This window comes from Nomascus leucogenys, chromosome 11, assembly GCF_006542625.1.
Source record: "Nomascus leucogenys isolate Asia chromosome 11, Asia_NLE_v1, whole genome shotgun sequence".
Lineage (NCBI taxonomy): Eukaryota > Metazoa > Chordata > Mammalia > Primates > Hylobatidae > Nomascus > Nomascus leucogenys.
The window spans coordinates 93,366,788-93,381,566 of record NC_044391.1 but is presented as its reverse complement, the minus strand read 5'-3'; the positions used below and the strand labels follow the sequence as shown (position 1 = coordinate 93,381,566).

The 14,779-nt window shown below is 39.7% G+C and overlaps 1 protein-coding gene across 2 annotated transcripts in view; it reads right to left on the bottom strand.

The window, feature by feature from the left end:
- Nucleotides 1-14,779, bottom strand: part of FNDC3B (fibronectin type III domain containing 3B) — a 361,800-nt gene that overhangs the window by 136,435 nt on the left and 210,586 nt on the right. For both annotated transcript variants that reach the window (XM_003256464.3, XM_003256465.3), the window contains exon 6: nucleotides 13,526-13,807. In XM_003256464.3, the coding sequence (XP_003256512.2) occupies nucleotides 13,526-13,807 (282 nt within the window). The remainder of the gene's footprint in view (nucleotides 1-13,525; nucleotides 13,808-14,779) is intronic.

Below are 14,779 nucleotides of genomic sequence, written 5' to 3'. Positions count from 1 at the left end.
AATAGTAATCTACCCAATATTACAAATGAACCCTAGAGATAATTTCTGAGAATCATTTTAAGTTTCAGGTTTTCCACACACACCAAATCTTTATCAGAGATATTGACAAGCAGCACTTGGAAATATTCTCCCTTATCCTCTTATTGAGGTTGTTTACCTCCTACTGAGATCATTAAAGATAAAAATGGACAAAAGGAAAGAAATGGAAATAAGATGACAAGGACAATATAGCAACTGGACCATGCACCCTTATTAAAGAAGGGCAGTTAGCTTATCTGAAGTGCTTCCTTTTCCTTGGATGCACTCAATGAGCTTGTAACATAGTCTTAAAATAAGAGCAATTATTGAAACTTTCTTCTTCAAAAGTAAATAGGTTGACAGCTATGACAACAATCTAGTATTAAAAACATCCTTCTCATGTATCTTTATCATTTTCTATTTCCTTACCCAGTTCAAAATGCAAAATAAAATAAAAAATACCTCAGCAGTAAATGAATGAATAAAAGTGTTGAATTTTAAAAGTCCATTTATAGTATTAGTGATGATAAATATGTCAAGTCTTGGAAACCAGATATACAGAACAGGAGAGAGGGGTAGAGAATTCATAGAATCTAAAAATGCAAGAAACAAAAATATAAAATAGAAGAAAAAGAGATGAATGAGAATCCTAATTTCTGGGTACAAACATCCCACAGATTATTCAGTTCAGAAAACCAAGTTCTGAAATCTTAACTATAAAGGCTAAGATTTAGATGACTACTGTATCTCTCATTCCAACTATGGGTAGCAGGGCCATAGAACCTGCTGTCCCTGACATTATTTAAAAGAAATGATGCAGGGCTGGGCGTGGTGACTCACGCCTGTAATCTCAGCCCTTTGGTAGGCCGAGGCGGGAGAATCACTTGAGCCCAAGGAGTTTGAGACCATCCTGGGCAACAAAGTGAGACCCTGTATCTACAAAAAATAAAATAAATAAAAATAATTAGCCAGGTGGGGTGGCACACATCTGTAGTTCCAGCTACTCAGTAGTCTGAGACAGGAGGATTGTTTGAGCCAAGCAGGTCGAGGCTGCAGTGCGCTGTGATAGCGCCTCTGCACTCCAGCCTGGGTAACAGAGCAAGACCCTGTCTCTCCCCTGACCCAAAAAAGAAAAGAAAATGAAGAAATGATGCAGAAAACAGGCATGGAAGCACTGCAGAGTCAGGCAAATCAGGAAATCCTACTGATTCTATGATGCATGTATGTTTACTACCTACAAGATCATCTTTCTTCTGAGAAATGCTAATGCAATAGCAACTTAACTAACTCTAAACAGTCCTCATGCATAATGTTGTAGATGATGTTGAGACCACTATACCCAGAGATTAAACTCTATAGAGAACAGTACTTCCCAGACATGAAATTCTTCAATGAAATGAAGATATAGTTTTCAAATTGAAAACTGTCTGCAATTAAATTGGAGCCATCTTCCCAGGGATGACAGTGTAAGTAGTAAATAATATGAATGCTGTCAGTGTGTTAAAAAAAAACAAAAAACAAAAAAAACTTGATAGCTGAATATTTAAGGCACCCAAAAACCATTTTTCACTTAAGTAACACATCATTTTTAACAAGGCTTTCAAGAGATGCTGGTATATTATAGAGTTCCTTGGAGCAACATTCCAACAAAAGATAAATCTTCCTGAGAGACTAAATATGAATTTTTTTTTAAATGTGCTTGGCAAGACACTTTAAATAGTTTTGAGGAACTCAGTGAACCTAAAATATGGCAGTTTCTCCATCCCTCCTGGTTTGAAAGATCTTACTGTTCCATATAATAATTTGTGTCTTTTCAAATAAAAAGGAAAAAAGGTCGATGGAAGTTCACCATGTGAATTAAGAGAAGCAGTAATAAATGCATTTAAGAAAAAAAAATTTTAACTGTTGTAGACGTAGTTCTTCCCACTCACTTCCTCGTGTTGCTTTCATGAGGTAATTCTAATAAGTCTAGAAAGCAAGACTTGATTATTTCACAGAAATGCTATATATATATATATATTGCTTTTTATTACACACCAAGGGGATATGAGAGTGAATTCGCTTTTAGGAGGACTTGAAATAAGCATGATATCTTCATTTAAAGCAAGCTGCTTTTGACAAAGGCATACTAACCCAGCAATAAAGCAAAAGTGGTGTCCTCTCTCCCAACTTTCTTGTGCCTTTTTTTTTTTTTTTTTTTTTGAGTTGGTCTCACTCTGTCATCTAGGCGAAAGGGCAGTGGCATGATCAACACTCACTGCAGTTTTGACCTCCTGGCTTCAAACTATGCTCCCATCTCAGCTTCCCAAGTAGCTGGGATTACAGGCATGCCCACCACATCCAGATTGTTTTTTTTTTTTTTAGAGATGGGGTCTTGCTATGTTGTCCAGGCTGGTATTGAACTCCTGGGCTCAAGCAATCCTCTCGCCTTGGCCTCACAAAGTGACCCTCCCATGCCTGGCCTCTTGTGCTTAATTTTTAACTTAAAACAAACAAAAAAATTCTCAATTTCCAGTTTTGAAGCACATCAAAACTCTAAAATATCACTTTAACAACTTCAAGTCATATTCAAAAAAAAAAACCTAATACCTCCGTATAGTGTACTGCTACTCCTTGCAAAGTTCTACTTAAGACTTCACTTTCATTTTATCACGTTAATGCTTGCTGGCAATGGATGCTCTAATCCAGCACAAGAGGAAGACAAAAGCATCAGGAAACTCCAAATAGGAAAAGAGTAGGAGATGTATTCACACGGAGATTTGTTCCAAGTGGATCTGCCAGCAAAAGGGCACATGGACCACAACAGGGCAAAAAGGCTTTCCTCCTCTCCACCCAACCCCTCTGGGAAATGTTAACCTAGTAAGAGGAACAGAATATACAACCATGGAACCATGAAATCTCTCTTATTTTCTGCCTGTTTTTTTCCCAAATTATCTTTATTCCACAGTCTATCCAATCATCCCTGCCCACTGTGTGCTCCTTTCATTCCACTTGTTTTCCTATTCTTACCACTTCCTTTTATTTCAATGTGCCATTCCTCTGAAGCCCTTCTCATTTCTTTCCAGCCTCGTTATTTTCCAGTCTTCCTGAACCATCACAATTCTCTTTTGTGCTTGGAGCAAATCATCCCCACCATGACCTGGTCTTTTCTGGCCTTTTCTGAGAATAACACCTACATGGAAAGTCCCCTTCTTCTGATGCAGCTGGAAAGAAGCAGTTACAATCTGGAATGGGGAAGGGAATGGCAAGGGGAAGAGTTTTTTAAAAAGCAAATTCAGCACCAGAGAAAAATGAGGAAATGTTACAGTCAACTATGGGGAGCATTTCACTCATTACTTTGTAAATTGCATGCACTGAGCTATTATGCGAGTGCAATAGTAATGTCAAAAACCACAATTATTTGTGCACCAACCTAATAGAATCACTGTTGTTTCCCAGGGACCTTTCCCACATCACACTTGTGTTATCTACTCAATTCCTAGAATTTCAAAGTCTCATTACAGCACCAAAAACTGAAATAGGGTAATAGCGTCTGCTACACTGTGTGTCTGGTTGAGCAAATTAAATTTAAAATAAAAGCCAAAGCTGACCACGGCAGAAAGCATGAACAATAATGAACATATTTGCAACACAGACTATAATTATCACATTACAATACTGATCATACAAAACCAGAAGTTCAACACCCTGCCTCTTGACACTGCAGTTTATGTAAAGATCCTAGAGCTCCATTCCACAGAAGGAGAAGCAATGACAAAACCGATGTTGACACAGCAGCAGGAAATTTGCCAAAATTCCATCACAAATGCTAAGACTCTTTCAGATAAGGTATTAACAGAAATGGTTTCTGCCTCAACACACCTGGTAGTCAGCCTCCATGATGCCTCGCCACCCCCATGATCTACTTAAACCTAGTGCTGACCCCTTCCGCAATGTAGCAGGGCAGGTCTATGCAGCCCACAGAATGCGGAAGAGATGGTGTACAAGCTGCCAGGTGTAAGGAAAAGTTGTGAAAGACTTGGAAATTTAGTGGGTTACCCAGTTAGTTTATCCATCTAGCTTAACTAATTGCCCTAATGCAAGGAATGTGGGTGGGAGAAAAATAAATATAGAGAAGTTGTTGTTTGCCCATCGCCTCCAGCTAACGTCCCCTGCAATCTCCCCCTTTTAGCAAAGTAACTTAGAGTGGTTAATTTGCTGAGTGGGTTCAAACAGAATCAAGGAGGCCTGTCAGACCCCATTCTGTGGGCTCACACAGAGAATTCAACCAGAGAGGTGACAGGGAAAAAGCACGGACAGAGGACTGCATTTTATTCTTGCCCAGAATTCAGCAGGTTCTTTGTGGGTTGGCCATAGTCCGAGAACCTTTCCTGGGGAGTGGATGCCCCTCTGAACTCTCCCCTATCTCAAGTCCTTGGCATTCACTATCACTTAACACTGACCCAGGCTGCAGGACACCTTGCCCAACAGCATTCTGACGGGCATGCTCACAAGCTGAGGTTATAATAAAATGGCCCACAGAAAGCAGTTCTCACAAGTAAAAAATCTCATGGTCTTTCTTTACCAATACCACTACATTTTTAAAGCACTTAAGTGTCTGAAATTGTACTAAGAGCTGATGATAGTCCTCTGAAAGAGATGCCATTAATTACCCCTATTTTCTACATACAAGAAAGAAATGAAGCCTTGAAAGATTAACTATCATGCCCAAGGGCACATAGTTCCCAAGTGGCTGAATTGAGACTAAACCGAATCTGCAAGGTCCCAACTAGTACATATTTTGCTTCTGAGTACGACACTTTTGTGATGATGACCTCTAACCCAGTTAAATTCAGAATTCAACTTAGCTAAATGAGAGAAATAACATATAGAAGTTTCAATTCAATAAAATTGAAGGTTACAAATATACCAGAAACAAACCATATCATCACTTATACCTGCTGTTTAAAGGGTTCTTTGGGATGACATTTATTTTACCAACAGGGGTTCTGATGTCATCTAAATGCTGTCATGATCAGTTTCCAAGAAAGCAAAAAGGCAGAGAAAATAACATGGGTTTACAGAGTTCAGTACTACACATGGTAAAAACTAATCAAAATTCTGACCTCAAACTTCTGGTGAACATACATTTCAAAAGAAAACTCAACGAATTATTTTTGCATGCTTTTTGTCTTTATATGCAAGTGAAAAATGTGAAGCTTCAAGTATGATTTAATGGGTTAAGACTTCTTGACATGACAAAAATATCTCATTTTGCCTGCTGAAAGAATCACGTAGTTAACATCTTTAAAACATTCCAGATGGCAACAAAAATACGAGGGGGAAAGGGCAAAAGGCAAAAGATAGGATAAGTGATGTAACTTAATAAAGACAATTATATACTCAACTAATTAACAATTTGGGCCACCATGGTTTCCTCTTTGTTGAGCTGTAAATTTGCCTTTGCACTAGTAAAATCAACATCCCAGTAAGGGGGAAAAAATCATCATACAGGGGTCTTACAGAAAAATAGTTATTCATAGACTGATTTCTCCAGCCTTGGGCCTGCAGGATAATGCCCAAGTCAGAAAGCACATGTTAATGTGCATCATGCTCGTTATGAAACAGGCTTCTGTCCCCAAAACTATCTCCATCCCACACATAGACAGTTGCAAGGCGTTCAAGTCCACTTGGCCCCTAACTAGAGTCACTCAGAGGCCTCTATAACTGAGCAGATAGATCTGGCAGCCTACGCTTGAAATGGAAGTGGCGATGTTAATTGTCCAGTTTCCTGCCAAGAAGAATGCCTCATGTCTCTTGCATTCTGATCCAGGGGTCCCCACTGTCCTTTTAAAAAATAAAAGTTATTTGGGCTTGTTTGGACTATTTTCACTTTTCAGACTGTAATTGGCAGCCAGATGGATGAATTCCACTGACCTGAGCTCACTTTTAACTTTTCTCATGTTTTCTTGATATTTTTGCAATACTCAGAATTTATATGCAGCTGTAGACAGGTGAAAACACACAGGATTCATCATCACCTATAGACTTGAGAGATAAAGCAATATTAAAAATGTATCTAGAAACAGTACAGTGTTCAAATGCAGTAAGGGAAGCAGATACTCTGGGGGAAAAGAAGAACCCTGCCAACTCCAGCCTTCCAAAACACCTCGTCTGAGCATGCCTAGGATATGTGCTCACAAGACAGAAAAAGCTTACAAGAGAAAGAGGAAATCTGCCACTTGTGAAGTGCAAAAGCCCTACTAAATATCCTATTTTAATCAGAAAACAGAAAAGCACAAGCATTATCTGTTACAAGGAGCCAAGACCAAAAGAGATTCCAAAAGAAAATCTGTCTTGACTCCCAACATTCCAGACCTTATTAACATCAAGCACGTCATTCCAGACAAAGGAAACCACTGTCAGCCCTGCGCAGGTGGATGATGCTATGCCCTCCCAGAGCCCAAGCCATTCAGCAAAAGGACAGACTCCAAGTACCCAAAAATATCCACAGTCTCAGACCCCTAGAGGGAAAAAATGCCATCCCAAACCTTAGTGCACTATGACTTCTCATTATGAATAATTACTGTTATTGTGGATACACTTTCTTGCTGCTTTGGGGGAAGTAAAGCTGTAGTCTGATTCTGGTTTCTGAGCAATGATCACAAAATATAAGAATAGGAAGAGAAAAAATGCCAGGGAGGACCACCTGAGAAAGAATTAGAATACAAAGAACCGGTAATAAGGAACACTGCTGGAGTCAGAAAGCAATCTGTGAACTCTGAAAGAGAAATGCACAAGAATAATGCCCTCATCACTGGCTTTCGGTATCATAACCAGAACCTGTGAGTCTATGTGGTGGAATGTGATCTAAAATGCAACTGAGTCTTTGGATTGTTAACAATTCCAAAGGTCAAATGCCAAAAGTATGCTGTATGTTTGTTTTGTTCCATATTTGGAATTCTTGCCACTTTGTCCCAATTTTTCCCATATGGCAGTATGACTTCTAGAAGAGTTCACATAAGCTGCTACCTATGTTAGTCACACAAAAGGAACTCTTCCACCACTAGTATATATTTATCATGATACAGATAGTACAAGGATCATGCTTCAATTTAAACCAAGTGTTCCAACTGAATGCCTCCCACCCGCCGCATTCCCACCCCTGCCATTTAAAATCTTGGTTAAAAATTGCTTGGCACTCAAACAGCCAGCAGTTCTCAAATGCTACTGTGGCTTATTATTACCTGGAGTGCCTGATGAAACATAGATTGGTGGGCCCCACCTACACAGCCTGTATTCAGTAGGTCTGGGGCAGGTCATAAGGGTACATGTCTCACAAGCTCCTAGATGGTACTGATACTGCTGGTCTGAGCCTGTGAGTAGCCAGGACCCAGGTGAGGGCTGGATCCCTGGGAAAGCCTTGTGGAGGGTGACAAGGACCCAGGTCCTCCACTCAAACCACTGGAGTTCTAGTGCTGTCTGCTTTCAGAGTGCATGTGTGTATGTGTGTGTGTGTATGAATGTGTGTGATGTGGTAGGGGTGAAGGGATACTGTATTTAAAACTGGTGATCCACACAAGATTGTCCGAAAAAAGAGGCAATCTGCTCATTGATAAGATTTTGAAAATCCCTGACCGTAACTCACCTGTTCATTTTACTGAAAGGGAAACCACGGCTTAGTGAAATGACATGTTCTATGTCACACGGTCCAGAACACTGATTATTTAAAATCTTACAATTCCATTCTGTTTTTAAAATGTAAAAGTCATATATGAAAAAGACATCCTCACTCTTAGGGTAAGCCCCAGGAACAAAGTGAAGGTCAACAATGTCAACTGCACACAGCAAATTTTTATACATAAAAAAGTTTGGAGGCCAGGCGCAGTGGTTCACACCTGTAATCCCAGCACTTTGGGAGGCTGAAGCGGGTGGATCACCTGAGAGGAGTTCGACACCAGCCTGGCCATCACGGCAAAACCCCGTCTCCACTAAAAATACAAAAATTAGCCAGGCATGGTGGCAGGCGCCTGTAATCCCAGGAGAATCGCTTATAACCTGGGAGGCGGAGGTTGCAGTGAGCTGAAATTGTGCCACTGCACTCCAGCCTGGGCGACAGAGCCAGATTCTGTCTCAAAAAAAAAAAAAAAAAAAGTTTGGAAATTGTGACTTTACACTCTTGATTTCCTCTCCCTTCACCATCTGCCCACATATACACACAAACATACACACACACATATTATTGGGACTACTTAGGTCTTTTAAAATTAAACAGTGGATCCTCATCAAAGCTTTTGTTTTTTACTCTAAATTCACCTAATTATTTCTATAACAATACTAGCAGATAACCTAACTCCTTTCTGACGGGCGGCTGAAAATTGAAGGATTTCAGTTAGAAAACTGGATCCTGACTCACTGTATCCCACTCAATAACTTCCCTAAAATATTGTGTGCTTTGGTTTTTATCAAGAATAAAATGGAAGAAATGAAGCTTCCCTCTCACTCAATGAAGAGCAACAGAAACTTCTTTAGTTTCTGTAGCGAAAGGCAATGTGACTATTTTAACTGGGTTTTGGCCACAGAACAGGCTCAAGGCCCAGCTCTTGCATAATACTCTGTACACAAGAACAAATTTTTCCATTCCTGTCCTTGAACATCTGTGGACTTGATGCCCAAGCACTCTTCTAAAATCAAATGCTGGGAGAGGAAGAGAAAAGGAAGGCAAAAACTCTTGAAGTATTTTCCCCTAACTTATCTGCTATCATAATATGTTGGAGAGACAGGCAGGCTTCATAGAGGAGGTGATAATTGAGCTGGCTCTTGAAGGCCTGAGTTGGAGTTTGCTAGGCAGAGGAACTGGAAGGACAGGCCAAGAAAGGGGAATGAGGCATATTCACAAAATGGGGCAGAACACAGTGTGTCTGGAGAGGAAATCTGAAGGGTCACAAGAGATGAGTATCTGTCATATCATGCAGTTTAGACTTTATTCTCTAGACAGTGGGGAGCACCACAGAGGTTCTCAAGGAAGGGATTAAAATGTTGAGATCTATCTAACTGTAGCCACAAGAGAGGATGCGCTGGAGAGGAAAATGAATAATCACACATCTTGGACCATAAGGTGGCCCTTCTGGGAGGTCTCTTAAGGTTCAGAGGGAGCAAAGAGAATCCTAAGAAACATATGAGGAGACACCAGGGACCATGAGAAAGGAAGTCCCAAGAGGCTGTGCACCAGAGTTCTTTCTCACTCAGAGCTGGAAGTGCCCTCACACGAGGTGACGAGGAGATGTGTGAGATCCGGTACCAATTCCACCAGAGAGGACTCCAGGCTATCCGTGCGTTTCTACCCAGTGGCAACTTTCTTAAAAGAGCCTAGAAGTGTCCAGGCATGGTGGCTCACACCTGTAATCCCAGTACTTTGGGAGGCTGAGGCCAGGAGTTGGGAGACCAGGAGTCAAGGCCAGCCTGGCCAACATGGCAAAACCCCGCCTCTACTAAGAATACAAAAAAATTGACCGGGCTCAGTGGCTCATGCCTGTAATCCCAGCACTTTGGGAGGCCTAGGCGGGTGGATCACCTGAGGTCAGGAGTTCAAGACCAGCCTAGCCAACATGGTGAAACCCCATCTCTACTAAATATGCAAAAAATTAGCCAAGCATGGTGGTGTGCACCTGTAATCCCAGCTACTCGGGAGGCTGAGGCAGGAGAATCGCTTGAACCTGGGAGGCAGAGGTTGCAGTGAGCTGAGATCACGCCATTGCACTCCGACCTGGGCAACAAGAGTGAAACTCCATCTCAAAAGAAAAAAAAGAGCCTGGAAGCAACTTTCAGAGATAGTGGTCCAGGAATGCAGGGTTTAGCTTTCAAAATGTAAGATGGGTTTAAGCAAAGGAAGCCACTTCTGGCTTAAAGGAGAAGAAATGTAGGGAGCTGGGGTGAGGGGAATGGAGCATGAAGGGAAGGGAAAAGGCTGACAGATGGAGAGTAGAGTGAGATGCCTATTTTGAGGGGCAGCTATCTCAGATGAGAGGTGATCCTATAATAACAGGGGTCCTGAAGATGAGAGAGACAAGAATATTCAAGTCATAAGGGTTACCATTATATTAAAGTGTTAAGAACTAAGCAAGGGTATTTTTAATATTTAATAATGGAAATTAAAATGCCCATTTTACAAATGTGAACATGGAAATTCAGGGAAAACTAAAAGGAAATAGTAAGTAACAAAGCCCAATTCTAAGCCAAGTATTGTATGTCCAATACCAAAGCCCCAACTGTTCTCGGCTCACACCACGCCATTAGCTCCAAGGGAGTGCAAGAAGACAGAGATCCCATATTTCTGAGTGTATTATGGGACTCTGTCATGCCTGTTTTCCTGAAGGTAACAGTAAATGAAAGGGGAGGCTAGCCACAGAGCAGTTTCCTTGAGCAATGCAACACTTTGTTCCAGGAAAAGGAAATGGTACAATAGCTTTGTGTGTTCAAAAAGAAGGCTTGCTCTGGAAAACAAGGCAATTAAGAAAACAGGACTCATTTAACAACATTTACTGAGTACCTACTATGTGTCAGGTATAGTACTAGAAGGAGGGAGAGAATGATGAATAAAACAGATAAAGTCCCTATTCCATACTGTGTACAACTTGGTGAACCATCCTTACTATGATGACAGTATAATAATTTTCTATCTTGGCTGATTATACATTATCCCCAATGGAGGTTTGATTAAAAAAAAAAAAAAAACATGAAGTCAAAAGTGGTATGAAGATTCTGATTTAGTAAGTCTAAAATGGGGTCCATGAATCTCTATTGTTTTAAAGTTTCTGAAGCACAGTTAACTGAGTGAACTAGATCTCAAGAGAGAAATTAAGGTATCCCCATCTTTTTAATGAGTGTATTTATATGAACATGAGTTGTCTGCTTCTTTTACATGTGCTTAGTTTTACCACAGGACCAGGCACAAACTTAAAGTTTGTCTTTTTTTAAAGATTTGTTTTTTGTAAGTGGTAAAAAGGTAAATTATTCAAGTAAATTAACTCACAGGCAAAGGAATTATAAAGTAAAAAGAAGGAGGCCGAGGTGGGCAGATCACCTGAGGTCAAGAGTTTGAGACCAGCCTGGCCCACATGGCAAAACCCCATCTCTACCAAAAATACAAAAACTAACATGTGTGGTGGCACATGCCTGTAATCTCAGCTACTCAGGAGGCTGAGGCAGGAGAATGGCTTGAACCTGGGAGGCGAAGGTTGCAGTGAGCTGAGATCACACCACTGCACTCCAGCCTGCGTGACAGGGAAAGACTCCATCTCAAAAAAAAAGTAAAAAAGATTTCTCTCTTCTGGCCATGAGGACAATTTAATCTAAGTAAAACATTTAAAAAAAAAAAACCCACAAGTCGCATGTTATGGTTAAGTATATATTCTATTCTTGTGCAAACCACACATGAACTTATTAGGTTTATCATACTAGTATTAAGTACAGTTTTAGATTAATCAGGTGGCACCGTAAACTTAAGAATAAGTTAATAAGTCTGTTTCTGGGGCACAGATTTAGATGTCAGCCGCAGTAAACTCCAGCAGGAGATACACTGTAAGGATGAGAAAGCAGGAAAAAGCCTTTTGGGATCCTAGGAGCCAACAACCACATTTTGAGGCAGAAATAACTGAAACATTGTGAGCCACTTGATGGACCTCATGAACAAGAAGTCCTTTATTCTTCGTCTACACCATGTGATTCACAATTGCCTTTTTGCTTTGACAACCAGGAGGCTCAAAACAAAATATATGGCCCATATCAAGCAACTCTACCAGAACCCTGCTTCATCTTATTAATATTTTCCTTCCCTTATCATCTTTCGGCTCCTCAATGCTTACATTTATTTTATCTGCTTCTATGTGTCTATGTCATTTGCCTTAAATCAGTTTTGGTGCAAGGCAAGCTGAAAATTATTAAAGAATGAGTCAAGTAATCAAAGTACTTCAAACTTCGTAAGCTCTCTAGACAATTTATACATTCTCGCTCGCTTTTCTTTAGATGAAAATTCTCTTCAGGAAAATCTATTCCTAATTTTTTTGGTATGAATTCTTGTATAGTCATGGTTAAATTGTAACATTGCTAATAAACTAATTTCAAATTTAGAAATTACAGTATCGTTTGACTAAAAATTATTTTATATGAGACCTAGCATCTTCCCTTAAGAGCTGTGTAAAGGCCTCTTGAATCTTTGCTTTCTTTTGTATGATACTGATTTATGTTTTGTTTAAGAATTATAAGAATAACATGTGATAATTGCATAGAGTTTGGAAAATAGAGAAAAGAATACATAATTCAAATTAAAAGAACACATGATCTATTCACATGTCACTGTATCTTACTATTCCTCTCTCTCAGGCTGCAATTCACTCACCCAAATAACGTAGGGAGAAATGTTGATGGCGATATTTCATGTTTCCTAATCTTCCTCTCTCTTGTCAGAAGCTCTTCCATAGACGTTCAAAAATACACAAATTCCATCTTTTTCATTCACAGTCACATTCTCACAGACACAGTCCCTGTTTCTACCTGAATGAGATGCAGTAAGGAATCCATAAATTCAATGAGTGTTATAATCAAATTCCTTACTGCATCTCAGTCAGGTAGAAACTGGGGCTGTGTCTGTGAGAATGTGGTTGTGAATGAAAAAGGGAATCTACTTGAATAACTGATCCTATCTTTCAAAGTTGTTCATGTCTGTTTTCCAGTCATTTATATCTATAAACTCACCTACCTTATCCAAATGTTACCTTTTTTGCCTCACTTAAGTCATTCTTCCCTATGCCTATAGAAAAAGCCACTGTTTTTCCTTATGTGGCATCAAAATAGGTTCTCTCTAAACTTCCCCCAAAACTCCATTTAAACACATAAACCTTCCTCCAAATCAACTGATCTATACTCAAGAGATTCATCTACAGAAAGACAGATGCCATTCTGAGTTGATGTTTCTCTACCTATATGTGGTGACCCTCATTCTTCCATCTCATTCTTGGTTTCTGAACACTTGATTCACAGGCAAAAGGTGGTATGAGACAATAACTGATGCCAAAACTAAACAGAAATATATTTCTGTGATTCAATGATAGATTTCATTACAGTAAGGAAGTAATTACATATGGTTTACAAGGTATACTTGTTTTGAGATTTAAACTAGCCTACACTTTTAGAAAAATTATCTTTGGATTTCTTCCATATCTGTCTATTCAGAGAGTGAAACAACAGAAGTAGGCTAACATGAAAAGATTTTCAAATATTTGTTATTAAGTAGAAAGTTGCATGGCATATGTGGCCAAAATGTAGTATTTCTGCCGTGAAGTATTAATAAAAAATGAACAATGCAATATTCTTTCCTTACCAAGAAATAGATCAAAGAAGGCTACTCAAATATTCTTAGCAGAACCACCAACCACCATGAAATAATATTCTCATGTAAAAGATGTGGAAACATCATTTGAGATGTCTCTGTCTTGATAATTCACTCTATGGCAAACATCTTGAGTATTACCTTGCAAGTCTGAATCATTCGACTTTGGGCTGCTTCTTGCTCGTCGCTCTGTTTTCTTAATTCCGGGACCACCACCACTGCCGCCTCCGCCGCTTCCACCACTGTGGCCCTTCCCGTAGCCATTGTATACTGTTGTGCAGCTGCTTTTGTAGATAGAAGAAGGAGGGCTGTTGAGGCGGTTCTGGCGATCGATCTGGCGGTCTTTCAGTTTTTTGTGCGGAGGCTTGCTGTACTGGTCTTCTCGGGTGATGTAGCTTGACATTCCATAAAATGGTATAATTTCTAAAATGGATGATTATGATAAACCCAAACTCAGTTTACATTTTCAATAATAAATTATTAAATGGTCAAATGATCTGGCTCCTGAAGAAGTCTGAAGTATAAAGGAAGTCTAAAGTATTACTAGAGTATAATAAATATTTTTTAAGAAAATACTGCTGGGGCGTGGTGGCTCATGCCTGTAATCCCTGCACTTTGGGAGGCCAAGGTGGGCGGACTGTCTGAGCTTGGGAGTTCGAAACTAGCCTGGGCAACATGGTGAAACCACATCTCTACTAAAAATACAAAAAATTAGCCAGGCGTGGTGGTGGGTGCCTATAATCCCAGCTACCTGGGAGGCTGAGGCAGGAGAATCACTTGAACCCGGGAGGCGGAGGTTGCAGTGAACTGAGATTGCATCACTGCACTCCAGCCTGAGTGACAGAGCAAGACTCTGTCTCAAAAAGAAAAAGAAAAAAGAAAATGCCATATACATGATATACATTTAAAGCACTCCCATTTGTTTCTAACCAATCAAGGAATAATCAACCATTAAAAACTACACTGGGTGTTCAGAAAATTTCCTATATTACAGAGAATACTGAAGACAAGGTTGTTATCCCTAAAGAGCTCATATTCTAGTTGAATTTATAACTGAGTTTGATTTTTGCCTTTCAATATGTTTTCAGTAGTTGCAATACATGAAAAAGTTAGAACAAATAAAATACCCCTATTAAACATGTACTTAGAATCAAGCTACTTTGAAAGTGTACTTATCCCTGTAGACAGAACAGTATTTCTATTGGAAAGTATATTGCAGTCAAAGTTTTTTGTGGCATACAAAAAACATTTGAACAAATTTAACCAAGATAATGAGATGACACATTTCCATTTAAAATAATCAAAGCTCACAGAATCAGAGGAAATGTTCAAGGAGGAAGCATAAGGATAAAGAAAAGCCATTTCTGAAATCTGGTGCCAAACATAATAAGCTAT